Source organism: Chamaea fasciata, unplaced genomic scaffold, assembly GCF_029207755.1.
Source record: "Chamaea fasciata isolate MVZ Bird 193981 ecotype frontalis unplaced genomic scaffold, bChaFas1.0.hap1 SCAF_21, whole genome shotgun sequence".
Lineage (NCBI taxonomy): Eukaryota > Metazoa > Chordata > Aves > Passeriformes > Sylviidae > Chamaea > Chamaea fasciata.
This window is the reverse complement of record NW_027094106.1, coordinates 7230269-7243794: the sequence shown is the minus strand read 5'-3', so window position 1 is coordinate 7243794 and position 13526 is coordinate 7230269. Positions and strand designations below refer to the sequence as shown.

The 13526-nt window shown below is 41.1% G+C and overlaps 1 protein-coding gene across 1 annotated transcript; it reads right to left on the bottom strand.

The window, feature by feature from the left end:
- Nucleotides 1-493: 493 nt before the first annotated feature.
- On the bottom strand, nt 494-13285 carry NSRP1 (nuclear speckle splicing regulatory protein 1). Its single transcript, XM_066201802.1, has 7 exons — nt 13230-13285; nt 11587-11674; nt 5782-5838; nt 5488-5619; nt 4747-4954; nt 4045-4153; nt 494-2174 (listed from the first exon to the last, which is right to left on the bottom strand). Exons 1-7 carry the CDS (start codon nt 13247-13249, stop codon nt 1151-1153), a joined length of 1638 nt encoding a protein of 545 aa, XP_066057899.1. The 5' UTR covers nt 13250-13285; the 3' UTR covers nt 494-1150.
- Between the last annotated feature and the right edge of the window lie 241 nt (nt 13286-13526).

Below are 13526 nucleotides of genomic sequence, written 5' to 3'. Positions count from 1 at the left end.
TTCAGTGTTTGAACCCTGGCCCACTGCTAAACATTTTCATTCCATTCCAACAGAAGAACCAAAGCTCATTACAGTTGTTTACACAGAACAGCAAAACCAAACTGCTCCACACTGGAGTATGTGCTTAACTACTTGATTAGCTGACATATAAAACTCATTCCAAGCCTTTATAAAGTGGCAGCATCTGCATTTAATTTTACTCAGGCTTTGTCTCATTGCTCAGTCTGCTGAACCAATTATCAGGGAAACACCAGTCTCAAAACCTTTTTTTTAATATAGAAGTTCTCCTTACTCTAACATAAAAGTGATAAACAGAACAAAACAAAGTGAAAGAAACAATTTTAAAAGTGTTGAAAATGTATTCTAAAAGCTGTGGCTACTGTCAGACATCCTACTTACCAAGCTGAAACATAATTTTATTCTTGAATATGAACCTTTGAACAGAAGACTGACAAAAAATCACTTAACAAGCAGATACAACTGCAATACATGAAAACAGACTCATCTACCTTATTCCACACAAAAAATATGCAGTAAAATAACCCACACATGAAAAAAACCCCACACATTTGATCCAATACGTATCTTACACTTTATTAGCTGTTTCTGTACATCAGAGCCCACACATAATACAAAATTCATACCTCAATATGCATTTATCTTACAAAACTCCACTCTACATACAGAAACCTCCTAGATCATTATTCAGGCTGGTTTTCTTGCCTTTTCACCCACTTTTACAGGTTTGCTTCCCATTTTTGAGAGCAGTAGTGGACAATGAGTCCTCCTAAGGGCTGAGAACACCTTTGTTTCAGCAGAGCTCACTGTTTCGGCTGCTGAAAGGAGCAGAGGGATGCATTCTCACCTTACTTTGTTTAACACTCCCAAATCTTCAAGTACCAAGGACATTGTACTGAAGGGCAGGACAGTCAGCCACATTTAACATTTCAACTGTACAGACAGACTAAAGGTGTGGGTCAAGAGACCCACTGAACCATTCCAAAAGTTGTTCTCTCTTAAGGGACCCACAACCTCTCAAAGGAATGCCAGGAATTGATAGGTAGGATAACCTTTCCTGTACAAGCATCTGCACAGCAGTGGCCTCTCCTCCTGGCTGACAGCCCAGGTGTTTGTGCCCATCCCAGGGCCATCAATCCTCCTCCTTCTCGATGTAAGGTTTGGTGCTGACCCGGGCCATCTGCCGGGCCAGGTACCGGTCCCGTGCTGACATCACCGTCTCCTCGTTGCTCCTTTTGGCAAATTTGCTCAGGCTCTCAGGTGCTTTCTGTGCTTTTTCTTTCTCATCTTTCTCTCCTTCTTCTCCAGCTTTACGTTTCTGCTCAGACATTCCAGAGCTGGAGCTTCCCTTCTCATCCACTTCTCTGTCTCTTCCCTTTCTCTCTTTTCCCAGACCACTCTCTCCATCTTTTTCTAAAGATGTAGGAGTACTTTCCCTCCTCTCTCGGTATTTCTTTTCATCACTGCCATATTTCTCTCTCCTCTCCTTTGCATGATCTTCCCTTTCTCTGTATTTCTCTCCTCTCTCCTTCTCTCTGTCATTATATCTGTCTTTATCATTTCTTGTTCTTTCTTTCTCTCGTTCCTTCTCTGAGCCCTTCTCCTCTCTCTCCTTTGCCCTCCTCCATTCTCTGCCGTGTCCCTCCCTCTCTTTTCTTTCCTTCCCCCTTTGTTTATCATCTTGATCTTCCCTCCTTCTGTAGTGATCTCTACTAGTGTGATCCCCATGCCTGTGTCGCTCTTCCCTTTCCCTCTGATCCTTTTCATGGGTCCTACTTCTCTCAGAATCCTTTTCCCTGTACTGTTCATCACTTCCCCTTTTGCTTGGCCTGCTCTCTCCCCTCTGATGACTTGATTGGGCTTTGGCGCGTGGCTCTTCCTCCACACTGGATGAGCTTGGTGACCTGGAATGCCTCTGGCTTTTGTGATGTTTAACCTCCTCTTCACTGCTCACAGAGTTCTCCCTTCTTTTCTTCTTTTTCAAATTTACTTTACTATGCTTGTGTCTCTTGTCATCATCACTACTGTCAGTTCCTAGGTCGGTATCAGCATCTGGATTATTTTCTTTCTTAGAGGGCTTCTCTCTTTGTCTTTCCAATGGGGATTTGTTCCTTTCGTTGGGTTCATCCTGAGTGTCAGGTTTTTCTTCCTTTATCCTACATTTTTTACATTAGAAAAGAAAAACAACATTAAAAAGCCTGAAATCTTGGACTTTTCTATGAAATGTCTTCTGGTCAGAACTTAGGCAAAAGATGCTGCTGAGAAGTCTAAGAAAGCAAACCTGTCTATGGCTCAGGTTGCAGGAATCCAGCACACAAAGTATCCATTTCTGGTTCACTGGTGAATGTGAGCTGAGGAATTTATCTAAAAGAGTGACTATGGTAAAGTATGTGCAGCCTCCATCTAAAGAAAAAAAACCATTGATTTGTGTTCCTGTGTAAGCCTGCTGGCAAGTTACAGGTTTTCTTATGTGTTTGCTCCTCTATTCATATCAAATAACTATCCAGAGAAGAAGCAGGTTGTGTGTTTTGCTGACAGAGAACATGTTTTTTTTGATCCAGTATTTCTGAAGATCTCACTTGTGGCTAGACAGAAATTAGTAACTTTTAACAGCTCAAATATTCTTAAATGCAAAATGCTGACACATGGAGGGGTTATGCTTTGTCATTCTCTTCTGGCTGATGAGGAAATCCCTGTTCACTCACATGGAAGCCACGTCTCTTCCATTTAATCACACAGCTCCAAGAACAGCCTGTGGAGCACTCTCCTGAGTCAGGACAGCACCAGTGAGATTCTCTGTCTGCTAAATGCTTGAAGGCATGGATAGCCTATGAACAACAACTAATTAAATTAAATTACTAATTAATTAGTAATCCAACTCAAAGGTGGATTACTTCTGAGGTCTAAAAATGGGGCTGTTTCCTCTCTGTATCCTGCCGTACCACCATGAAAAAGAATAAAATTAAAATATACAGCTGAGTTTATTTGAATGCCTTGCTGGGAACACCATCTACAGGACAATATGTTTCCCCTGAATTAATTTTATGTGCCACTAAAGCAAAGTTCCTTAATTTGCAAGATTAAAAAAACATCATTTCAAATGCTCTCTACAAAGTACAAAATCACATCATCCTGAAGACTTCATGGAGAACTCTCTTACTTCAGGCAGCTGAGTAACTTCAGCCATCACTTTCTTCACTTAGGCTAAGAATTTACTTTCTAACAATCCAATCTCAGATCTAGAAGATCTCTTGATGAAAGCTGCATTTTCCTTGTGATAGCAAACACTTAACCAGTGATATCCATGCTTTAAACCTTTACCAAATGAGGTTTAACCTGAGTTAATTGTCTCAAATGATCGATTGCTGCATACAAGAAACATCCCCTTCATCACATTTATCCACAGGGCAGAATGTTACCATTTTAAACACCTAAATAATTCAGTCCCATCTCATTACTTTGCTTTGGAATGTTCACATATTCAGATTTCAAAATACTCCCACTGGATTTCCTATATATTTGATTCATTTCCTTCTACTACAGCATCAGCACTCAATTTAGTTTTTATGCAACTAAATGTGGAGTAAGTATGAAATGAAGAGACTCACATTCTTTATGGGAAATTCATAGCATATTCATTTCCTATGACTTACTGCTATCCTCACTATTTTACCTCTTGTCTTCCTCATGATTCAAAATAATCTTAATCTTGTGTAACTTAATACGGATTGCTAAATATTATATAAACCAAAGAAAATGTAGGTTAGAATAATACCAAGCAGGATTACAATCATAACTGTCCTCTTCATACTTTTCAGACAGTGTCCCTGTCCTGCTTGTTTCATTTCTGTGTCACTGATGATCATTAGTTATTTACTAAATAATGCAGTTCATCAGCTGTATGTAATTTCCAGTTTACCTTACCACTGTATTAGTGCCCTTTGTCTAACCTTCCAGTGAGTATGGAATCACAAACAGCCAGATGTTGGATTTTAGACCTGAAAGCCTGTTGGAATCACATCCTACCTGGCTTCACGGAAGCTGCATTTAGGCATCTCTTCCTCCCCCACACGCTGGTTTAAAAGATGCCGGTAGAATCCACTGAGATCCCTCTGTTTGGTCACATCCAGGTATGCTGAGAGAAAGAAAGAGAGGTTGGATTTACTGTGCCACAAATACTCACCACACACAACTCACAACTGGTACATACCACCAAAACTGCAATTTCCATCCTGGAGGTTTTCAAATGCGAAGTGGAAAAAGCTCAGAGTAACCTGATCTGGCCTCACAGCAGACCACGCTTGGAGCGAGTGCCTGGAACAGGTGACCTTCAGAGGTCCACTCCAGCCCTATTTATCTTCTGATCCTACATCCTGTGCTTTACATCTGCTCCTGATCCTGACCAGAATGTCTGAGGTAAGGACTGGAAACATCACTGTACCCCAGGCTTACGAGTCTTCCTTCAACAACTGACCTTCCCTCAAAAATTAAAGTACCAACTCAAACAGTACTGACACATGAACAGAGGAGCTTCCTCAGTTCCATCTGTAACACATGCAAAGGAAAGTATAAAAGACCAAGGTTGATCTGATTCAGGATCTGCTGATCTGGTCCTCTTTGATTTTAATTATCTCAATCCTCACATAGAGACCACCAGACGAATATATTCTAAATCATGTAGAAGGCCCTACTTTTTTTTCAGGATGATTATTTCACCATGAATCTCACCCTCAAGAGCTGATTCTCTTCTTTCTCTCTCCTCCTCCTCAGCTCTTTCTTGCAGCTTCTTCTTATAGGCTGAAGTCACAAAAGCCTCTTTGTGGGCAAACTCGCCTCCTTCCATTTCACGCTCTTTCTGAATTTTTCTTTCCATTCGTCTTTCCTGTTCCTTCTTTCTAATCTCGGCTGCTTTGAGGATATTGTGGATGTATCTGGGCTGAGGGAGAAGGGAAGAAAGTTACCATGCTGAGAGGTAATTGTGGTGACTGAGAAAACACAAATTGGGATTGATGGAGATGTTGAATTAAGTTGGTAATGGAAGAAAATTGTCAGGAGCTACTCTAATGTGTTCTCTCTCTGTGATTGATAACTATCCAAAACAAACTGCCATTCCTGTCAGACCCCTGCCACAGCACATTTCCCAGTCCCAAGAGAGGTTGCTGTATTCAATCAAAACAGTCATCCCATCTTTGACTAGAAGGGGTTTTACTCTAAATGAAAAGAAATTATTTTTTTATTTTTCATCCCTGCCTTCCTAACTGTAACAGCCTTGCCCTTCTTTTAAGGAGTGGGAAGCTTCCTTTCATCCACAGAACCTGACAAGAGCTTTCAAAGGAACTAGAATAAGTAACAATGAAAGCATCACTTGTCAGGATAATCCAGCAATGCTTTGAAGTTTACAAGTTAACCTGTCACGGTTACCCCAGGCAGACAGAGTTGGACAGACAGGACACATTCTCAGGTATTGACCTTTTTGTCATCATTTCCAGCTAACATTCTGGCACTGCTTTCTTTCTTCTTCTGCTGCATTTCATCGTAAATACTGTCATATTCATATACTGTAGCATCTTCTTCTAAAGCCTTCTGAATCTCCAACTTAGTCTAAAACAAAAACAGGGAGAAGGAGAAGAAAAGATACCAAAATAATAATTATGAAATCTTTACTATTTTCAAATATTTGATTCCTGTATTGTAATTTAAACAGATCTACAGTATAAACTTACCCCTCAGAACATTGAGAGTAAATTAAAAATAGTCCCTTACCTGTTTCATTGCTTGCTTTTTCAATGCTTCTTTTTGAAGACTTTCCCCAACAGTTGGCTGCGGGAAGGATGCATTGCAGAAACAAAATTAATTACATTGACACAGATAATATTTTTTTTTCTCTTTCTACCAACCATATAATAGTCTAACTACAGACAGGTGTGGTTCAGAAAATACTGAATTCTTCCTGCATGGCCATCAGAGATGTACCAGTCACAAGCAGAGATACTGAACATCAGATGAAAAAAGAAAAACTGTATTCATAGTTAAATACAAAAATCTGCAAGGATTTGGTATTTATTTCAAGTCTCATTTGTATCATTAGTTGGGTATTTTCAAAAATAAGAACACAGCTAAACAGCATGTACTTCAAATGTTACTGTGTAACTTCTCAAGATTAACATGCTAGAAAATAGCACTACTAGTCTTTCCTATGAAGAAACAGATCCCTACTGAAAATGTTTTCTAATCATACTGTCTTTTACAAAAAGGCTTTGCATTTACTCTTCTTCTTTTAATTAGTTTTGACTAAACTACATATCTATCTTTACTCAACCAACAGATAATAGTGTTTATTAAACAGATCCACTATAATGGCAGGACTTGTATCCTTGTTCATGTAATTAAATATCTCTTAATCTTAAAAAGCAGAAATAGGAAGGAAAAATCCTTTTGCATTTTGGCAGCTTGCCAAGTTTTGCAACTCTGTCTAACACACACTCTGTGTCACGTTTTAAAAAGGCAAAGAGATTCTGTAATTTGTTCTTAATAGAATTTAAAAATGAAAACCAAGTAGCAGGGAGCTTTGCAGCAGGAACTTAGATCTTCTGAAATCAAACAGAATTAGCACCATCTAAATTCAAACAGATCCCCTGAACATGACGGCTTTTAAATTCATTTGATGTTTAAAATAAAATAATAACATGCCGTGACCCCTCTTTCTTATCCTATTAAAACTTTAACAGATGTGTCAACAAGGAAAAACACCAAGTGCTTTTCCACAATTTTCTACAGGACAGACTGTAAACAGTGCAAATCTTTTTTTTTTTTTTTCCACTGGTTAATGTCAGAAACAGGGAAGTTGTGCAGGGATGGCGTTTCATGATACGTGACTCTGTGCACTGTCTCTCTTCCCTCCCCAGAGGTGCCAGCTTGATTTGGCCCATGGGTAGTGCTGTGTGAGCAGACACTGGCCCTGTGCTGAGCACCCAGTTCCTCCAAAATCACAAATTCTCATCCATTTCTGTCCCTTTACCCAGCCGGCATTTTCACCAAGACCACAGGAACACCTGATATCTTTGGGGCCTCTGTCACCCACCCAGGATGGGACTAAGGAACAGGTATAGACAGTGATCACCTCTGTCTTCTGAGCTCACCACTGGAAAGCAGCTGCTTTCTATAACCCAGGTGCAGACAACCAGGTAAGGAAGCAGCCCAGGCTTTAGGGAGCTGAGCCTGGCAGACATGAGCAATGTACAGAGCTGACTGTGCTATCAGGGACTACACCCTGTCTGCTGCAGCTTGCTGATTATTTGGGCTAGAACTGGACACAGTCTCTTATTTATTTATGTCGTTGGTTGGTTGGTTGACTGGGGGAAGCAGATAGGGGATTATTTAGTTTAAAACCTACAAGAACCTGGCTTCATTCATTTAGTGTTTACCTCTGCTTTCAACACTGAAGAACTCTTAAGTTCTGAAGAACTGATGTTCACAAATAGTTTACAGCACTGTACCTAATTTTATGACATACACCTTCTTTTGAAAAGGCTATAAATGAGTCAGTATAAACCATAAGCAGCCATTTTAAATTAGCAAAGAACACACCATCAGCATTACATAGAAAACCTCAGTTTCCTCCTGGTTCTTGGGAAAGAAGATGGTCCTTTGTTTGACATATTGAGGGTCATCCTGAAGGTTTCCTCTGTGGGAAACTCTTACACTGGTTTAACACAAAGGCACCTCAACAGTGAAGAATCTCCCTTGCACAATTCCAGAGAGCAGGGGCTCAGTGAAAAGCAAAACAGATTCTGCAGTTACATTTACAGAATAAGCTCTATTCCACCAAAATATCTGAAACCCTGCTTAGAATGTTTTCCTTGTCCGTGTACATGGAATAACTGCACTGATCTACAAAGATCAGGTAAACACTAAAGTAATACATAATCCTCATTATTGGACATATGATGGTAAAGAGGTCCATCTGCCATTTCTCCAGACTGGCAGTAAGTTTACAGAAAACAAACACCTTCCCCAGTGGTTTATGGTGGACAATTTCCTGTTGTGCTGTGAGCTCTGACAGATGAGAACTTTCCGTCCTTTTGTATTGTTTTACTTATCAACTGCCCATTTATTAAAGGCCCTATAAGCTCAGCAATCTGTCTCATACTTTTTCCCTCCCTCTAGTCAAGCCATTCTTCTGAAGCACAAAGCTTATAATTCAATATTTTCTGGAAGGAGAAAACCTTTTAACCCTATCCTGTGAAAGGACACAGAATCCATGCATATCAAGGAACTCTGAGAAATGAGGCTCTCCAGTCTATCACTGCTGCCAGACCATGGAAGATAGCTTGTACACAACTGAAAGGTTTATTTAAAAAAAAAAACAAACAAAACAAACAAACCAAAAACTAAACAATGAATTACCCCAATCTGCTAACATTTCTAATGGTTCTCTCCATTTCTTAGCTCCTTCTCACTCTAAAATGAGCTAGTTACACCCTCAGGTACATGGATTTAGGAGTGAATCCTTATGGCCCACCCTCAAAGAGATCTGTACAATCCAAGTACAACCTGCACATGAGACTCCAGTCCTCATGGAGCTAAAAAACAGAAATCACATCAGGCAACAGATTCCTCTTGATTCACACACAATATGAGTCATGGCTACTAGCAGAAGATCAAGAGAATAAACATGAAAAACAAGCTATGTACACAGAATCAGCTTTTCTCAGGACTCCATCCGAGTTTCCAGAAACCAAATCAAGGACTTCCTGAACTGGAGGATGCACCTGAACCATTGTTTAAAATCAAGGGCATCCCTTAATTTGACTAATCCATTTCTGAATCCATTTATATTTCTGGCCATGCCACAGTATCCTGTGGCAAGGAGTTCCACACCTTAACTACACAACTTCCTTTTGTTTAGATTAAACCAGTTACTTGGTAATTCTGTAACAAAACCTTCTGCTCATGTTATGAGAAATGGCAACATCACCTTACTTCTCTGAATTATTCTTGAATTTACACCCATCATCTTGAGCTACTCTTTTCCACTTCCTCCTTCTCAGAAAACTCTTTTCTAGGAGCCCCTTTACTCTATGCAGTCTTACTTAGCATGAAAACTCTTATATAAACTCTGGTCAGCACCAGCACCAACTACTCAGCAAATCCTTTTAGATAGACTCTTCCTTTGAAAAGTTGCAAAGGGAATGTAAGGATCCATAAGCAAAACCTAAAACCTGAGCCTACAAGAATATAGAGTTTGCTGCTTATTTTCAGCTCCTGCCTGCTTAAACACTCCATTTGGCTTTCAGGTGGTCACTAAAAAACCCACCAAATCCGGCTGATACATTCACAGAACTGATCATGCTGGCTCCACAATTTCCCTCCTGAATTTAGCACCTACTGAGGTCCATGTACAGTTATTTTTTTTTTCATCCTGTATTAACAAATCAGTTTTGAAAGACTGGTACAGTACAGGAACATACACTGGGTAATTCTGGTGTAATCACAAAACAGAAATTTTATCTGCTGTACCACAGAGATAATTTCAATTAAACTCCGAAGGTAAAAAGGAAGAATGAACCTCACACAGACTGACAAGCCACCTTTTTCCCAGTGAACACTGTATTTCCAGAAAATTTCCATCCCAGATGTTCTATTTCTTATGAACTAACACAAAGACCATCTTCAGCAACTAACAGCTATTAATGTACTTAACAGCAAAGAAAAAAAATCCAAATTCCTTCAGCAAGGGTAGAGGCAAAATCTGAGTGAAAAATGCATAGTAATGTTTAAAAAAAAAAGGGAGCAAAAGTTTGGTATCTAATATATAATCACAGACAAGTCAGGTGTGCTGATCTCCCAGCACAAACTTTATTAGAGTTCAGTTAAAAACACATAATCTCCAGACATTTGAGATGTAGTTCTGACTGATAAGGTAGCAGACAGGAAATGAAACCCCTCCCAAATGCTGCTCCTTATCTTGAAAAGCTCTGAAATCATTACTGAACTAATAAAGTAATTCTGATTTTTTTAAAAAAAACAATCTTCTTTGATAAAGGCAGTTATGAGATTATTACTTTTTGCTGGGTATGTACCATACTGATGAGCACAACAACTTTTAAGAGCTTTTATAACAGACTCTGACAGTGAATCTGTCAGCTTTTCTGAAGGGGAGGATACTTGAGCTGTTAAGCTAAAAGTTGGCAGACAGCATCATATATTATTTTTACTAGAATTATTAGCATGCATTCTTCTGTTTCAATGTTTAGATATTAAGAGAAAATGAAGAAGTGAAGAAACACAAGACTGCTCCCAGGAGTTCCCAGACCTACCACGTAACATTTAATGACAACAGATTAAATGAGGTTTATTCCTGGGATCTGGAAAATGTGGGGTCAGATCCTTAATGCAGAGAAAGACACCAAATCCCATCTAACAAGGGAAGTGCTCCATTACCATCTCCAGAAGTGGTATAAAGCCTCTCTTTATAGCCACAGTGGAGGCATGCACCTCTGAGGATCACAGCTAAGTGAAGATATAGAGATGGGATTTAAAACACATTCTTCTCCTGTTTCCTGTAAGCTGCACTGAGGCAGTTTCATGTTGAGGGTTGAGGGTTGGATGTCACTAGAAAGGTCCTCAGCCCTGTCACGCCCTGTAAAACGGGAGCTCAGACACCTTCAACAGCAACATTCCAGATTTTGTAATGGAACCAGGCACACAGGGGCTGGAAATTGGTAAATTCAGGCTTTCTGTGACATAAGATTAGCAACTGCTAGTACATTAAAATAAAAATAAGTTTTAAAAGTAAATATTTTGGTGAGTCAGAAACTGACCAAAATTATTTGATGCTTTATTAGCATTGTTTTTCTCGACCACACAAAAGAGCAAGCATGGAGTGAAGCTCCAGGGAGGAAAGAACATATTTGTAGCTCGGGTTTCTCTAAGGGCTCCAGCCTCTCCCTGGACACTTCCCGTGCTTCCAGCAGCACATCCAGGTGGGATTTACGCAGCACACAGTGCCCTCTACTGGGGCAGGTACAGAGCAAATATTTTGAACCTATGCTTATAAGAGAATAAAAATTAAAGATTATTTAAAAGAGCACTCTCACGCAATATCACACATCTGCTCTTTCTTTAGAACTTTTGGGTTGTACAGCTTTGCTTTTGTTCCCAGTGTGAACATCATAAAATCAATCAGATCAAATTTGGGTGGAATCAGCTAAAGGATAAAACACACATAACTACCACACTTTAAAGTTAGTACTTGATTACCACTGCTCTTTCTATTTGCAGGCATTCACCAGTGACAGCCAACAAATCTCTTTCCAAGTGGCAGTTAACTCAGGCAAACTGTTCACCTGTGCTGAACTTCGGGAAGAGTTGACAGAAAGTAACAAAAAATCATCACTTTCATGTAATGTGCACTAAAGAAAATACAGATCATATTTCACACCCAAATCCAAAATGATGACGCATATCCTAATGACACTGCCAAAACCTGATGCAGCCATTAAGGGCTGGACACAAATAAATTTGCAGAATACGGGGCAAATTTCGGAAGAAAGTTGTTGAACTAACCTCTTCATCTGACTCATCTGCAAACACCGAGAGCTTCTTTGAAACAAGATTTTTCTGTGGCAACTTTTTGGGCATAATAAGCCCATATCTAGAGGGGAAAAAAAAAAAAAAAGTTACTTTTAGCATCACTTACAACATAGCACGTTCCAAACCAAAAATCTGCCATTGAGAAGTAAAAAGTCTCAATAATGTATCAAAGTTATATGTGAGCAGCCTTTGCAACAGAGCACACCTGCCAGCTTCTCCCAGAGAAGTTTTTGCCATGCAAAGTTTCTGGATGTAATGATTTTCCTAAATTTGGTCACAAATCCCTCTTGTCCAGCGTTCTCCAAGTAATTTTATTTTTCTCTCTCAGAGAAGAAATTACTGTTTCATCTGAAGAGATTTAATCTTAGTCTATACCAGGCACTATTCCATGGCTACGTTTGCAGTGCTGTAATTTCACGTTTGGCTGGCAACATAACCACAGATGCCACGGCAAAGGACAAGATTTACAGTCAGATTATGTCGAGCTGAGACTGATTAACCACACACAAAGAACTCTGCTGCTGACAAAGTCCATTTTTGTGCGAAACCCACTTCCTTTTGGTGCTGAGCAACCTCTAAATGGGGGATTTCTTGCTCACCTGCCTTTCCCTGGGTCCATCACCGAGCCCATAGCTCAGCACAGCGTGTATGGCTGAATTGAGTGGAGCAGCCTCCCACTTTGGGGGTACCACACCATCCCTGTGTTATAAATGCATATTATATAGTTAAAACTACGGGTTTTTTATCTCTTCTTTGTAACGTCTAAGCCACCAAGCCAAAAGTTATGAGAAGAGGGGGTTGCCCTGTGACCGTTCATAGAAAAACTGCTAACTTTCTGTTTTCTTATGCAAATGAAAAGAACCAGAAAACCTCAGAAGAAAATTTATACCCATGTTACCAGACTAAGTGGAGCCACCCACAAAATAAATCTATTGATAAGATGATCGAGAATACTTAAACAAATAATAATAAAAAAGTTTGATTAACATCTATTAAATATTCAACACAGCACTCCTTGAAGACAGAAGTCCTAAAAGGGTGAAGAGGGCTACGAGCACACCTTGTGCCAAGCCCCGTGGGGCGAGAAGCTTCGCTTATTCTGTCTCCCAATTTGTCTTTTAAAATTTTTATTAAACCTATTTTAACAAAAAAAAAAAAAAAAAAAAAAAAAAAAAAAAAAAAAAAAGAGTAGAACTCGTTTTTCACAGCTATGACCGCCGTTCACTTCCGTGAGTCCCGAAGCCGCCCTCAGCTCCGTCTGACCCGGCCGCGGAGGCCGAACAGGAGCCGCGGCTCCTGGTACTCGAGGGTGTGAAGTGCGAGGGAACATTTGAGGAGATTCTCCTCCGTAAGAGTGAAAAACACCCCCGGGCAACACCGCCGCAGTCTTAAGCGCCTGCTCGCTGTTTGAGTTCTGCTTGTTTTTAATAAACGCTGTTTTAAAGTCAGGCCAAGACAGCGAGGCCGCGCGGCGGACACCTGGGACAAGCGGGTCCCTGGGGCAGAGTCTTGCAGCGCTCGTCCCCGCCCTCAGCGCCGGCCCCGGATCCCCCCCGGCCGCTGCCCCCGGCCCGGCCCGGCCCGGCCCGGCCCGGCCCTGCCCTGCCGGCACTCACTGCTTGCCCAGCGCCGCCATCTTGCCCGGCCGCCTCCCCCGCGCCGCCGCCGCCGCCGTTCCCCGTCCGCAGATTCCTCGCGGCCGAGTCCTCCCCGCGCGCTTTCCCCGCCCGCCCCGGAGAGCCCGCCGGCCCCGGGCCGCGGTCCTGCTGCGGGAAGGAAGCGGAGAGCAGGCAGAGGGGGCTGGATGCCGCGGTTGTTTTGGGGTTTTTTTAACAGCTGGTTGTCGAGAGGCGAAAGTGCCGATCGGGGAAGGAGGATGGCGGGCGCTCCCTGAGGGGAGCAGCGCCAGGAGC

What these genes read in the sequence shown, in the direction of transcription:
- NSRP1 (XM_066201802.1), bottom strand. Translation starts at nt 13,249, where the DNA reads ATGGCGGCGCTGGGCAAGCA. An exon ending in CAGATGAGTCAGATGAAGAG is followed by an intron (nt 5,839 to 11,586) that starts GTTAGTTCAACA and finishes TCCTTCCCGCAG; the next exon opens with CCAACTGTTGGGGAAAGTCT. An exon ending in TGCAGCTTCCGTGAAGCCAG is followed by an intron (nt 2,175 to 4,044) that starts GTAGGATGTGAT and finishes TAAAAAATGTAG; the next exon opens with GATAAAGGAAGAAAAACCTG.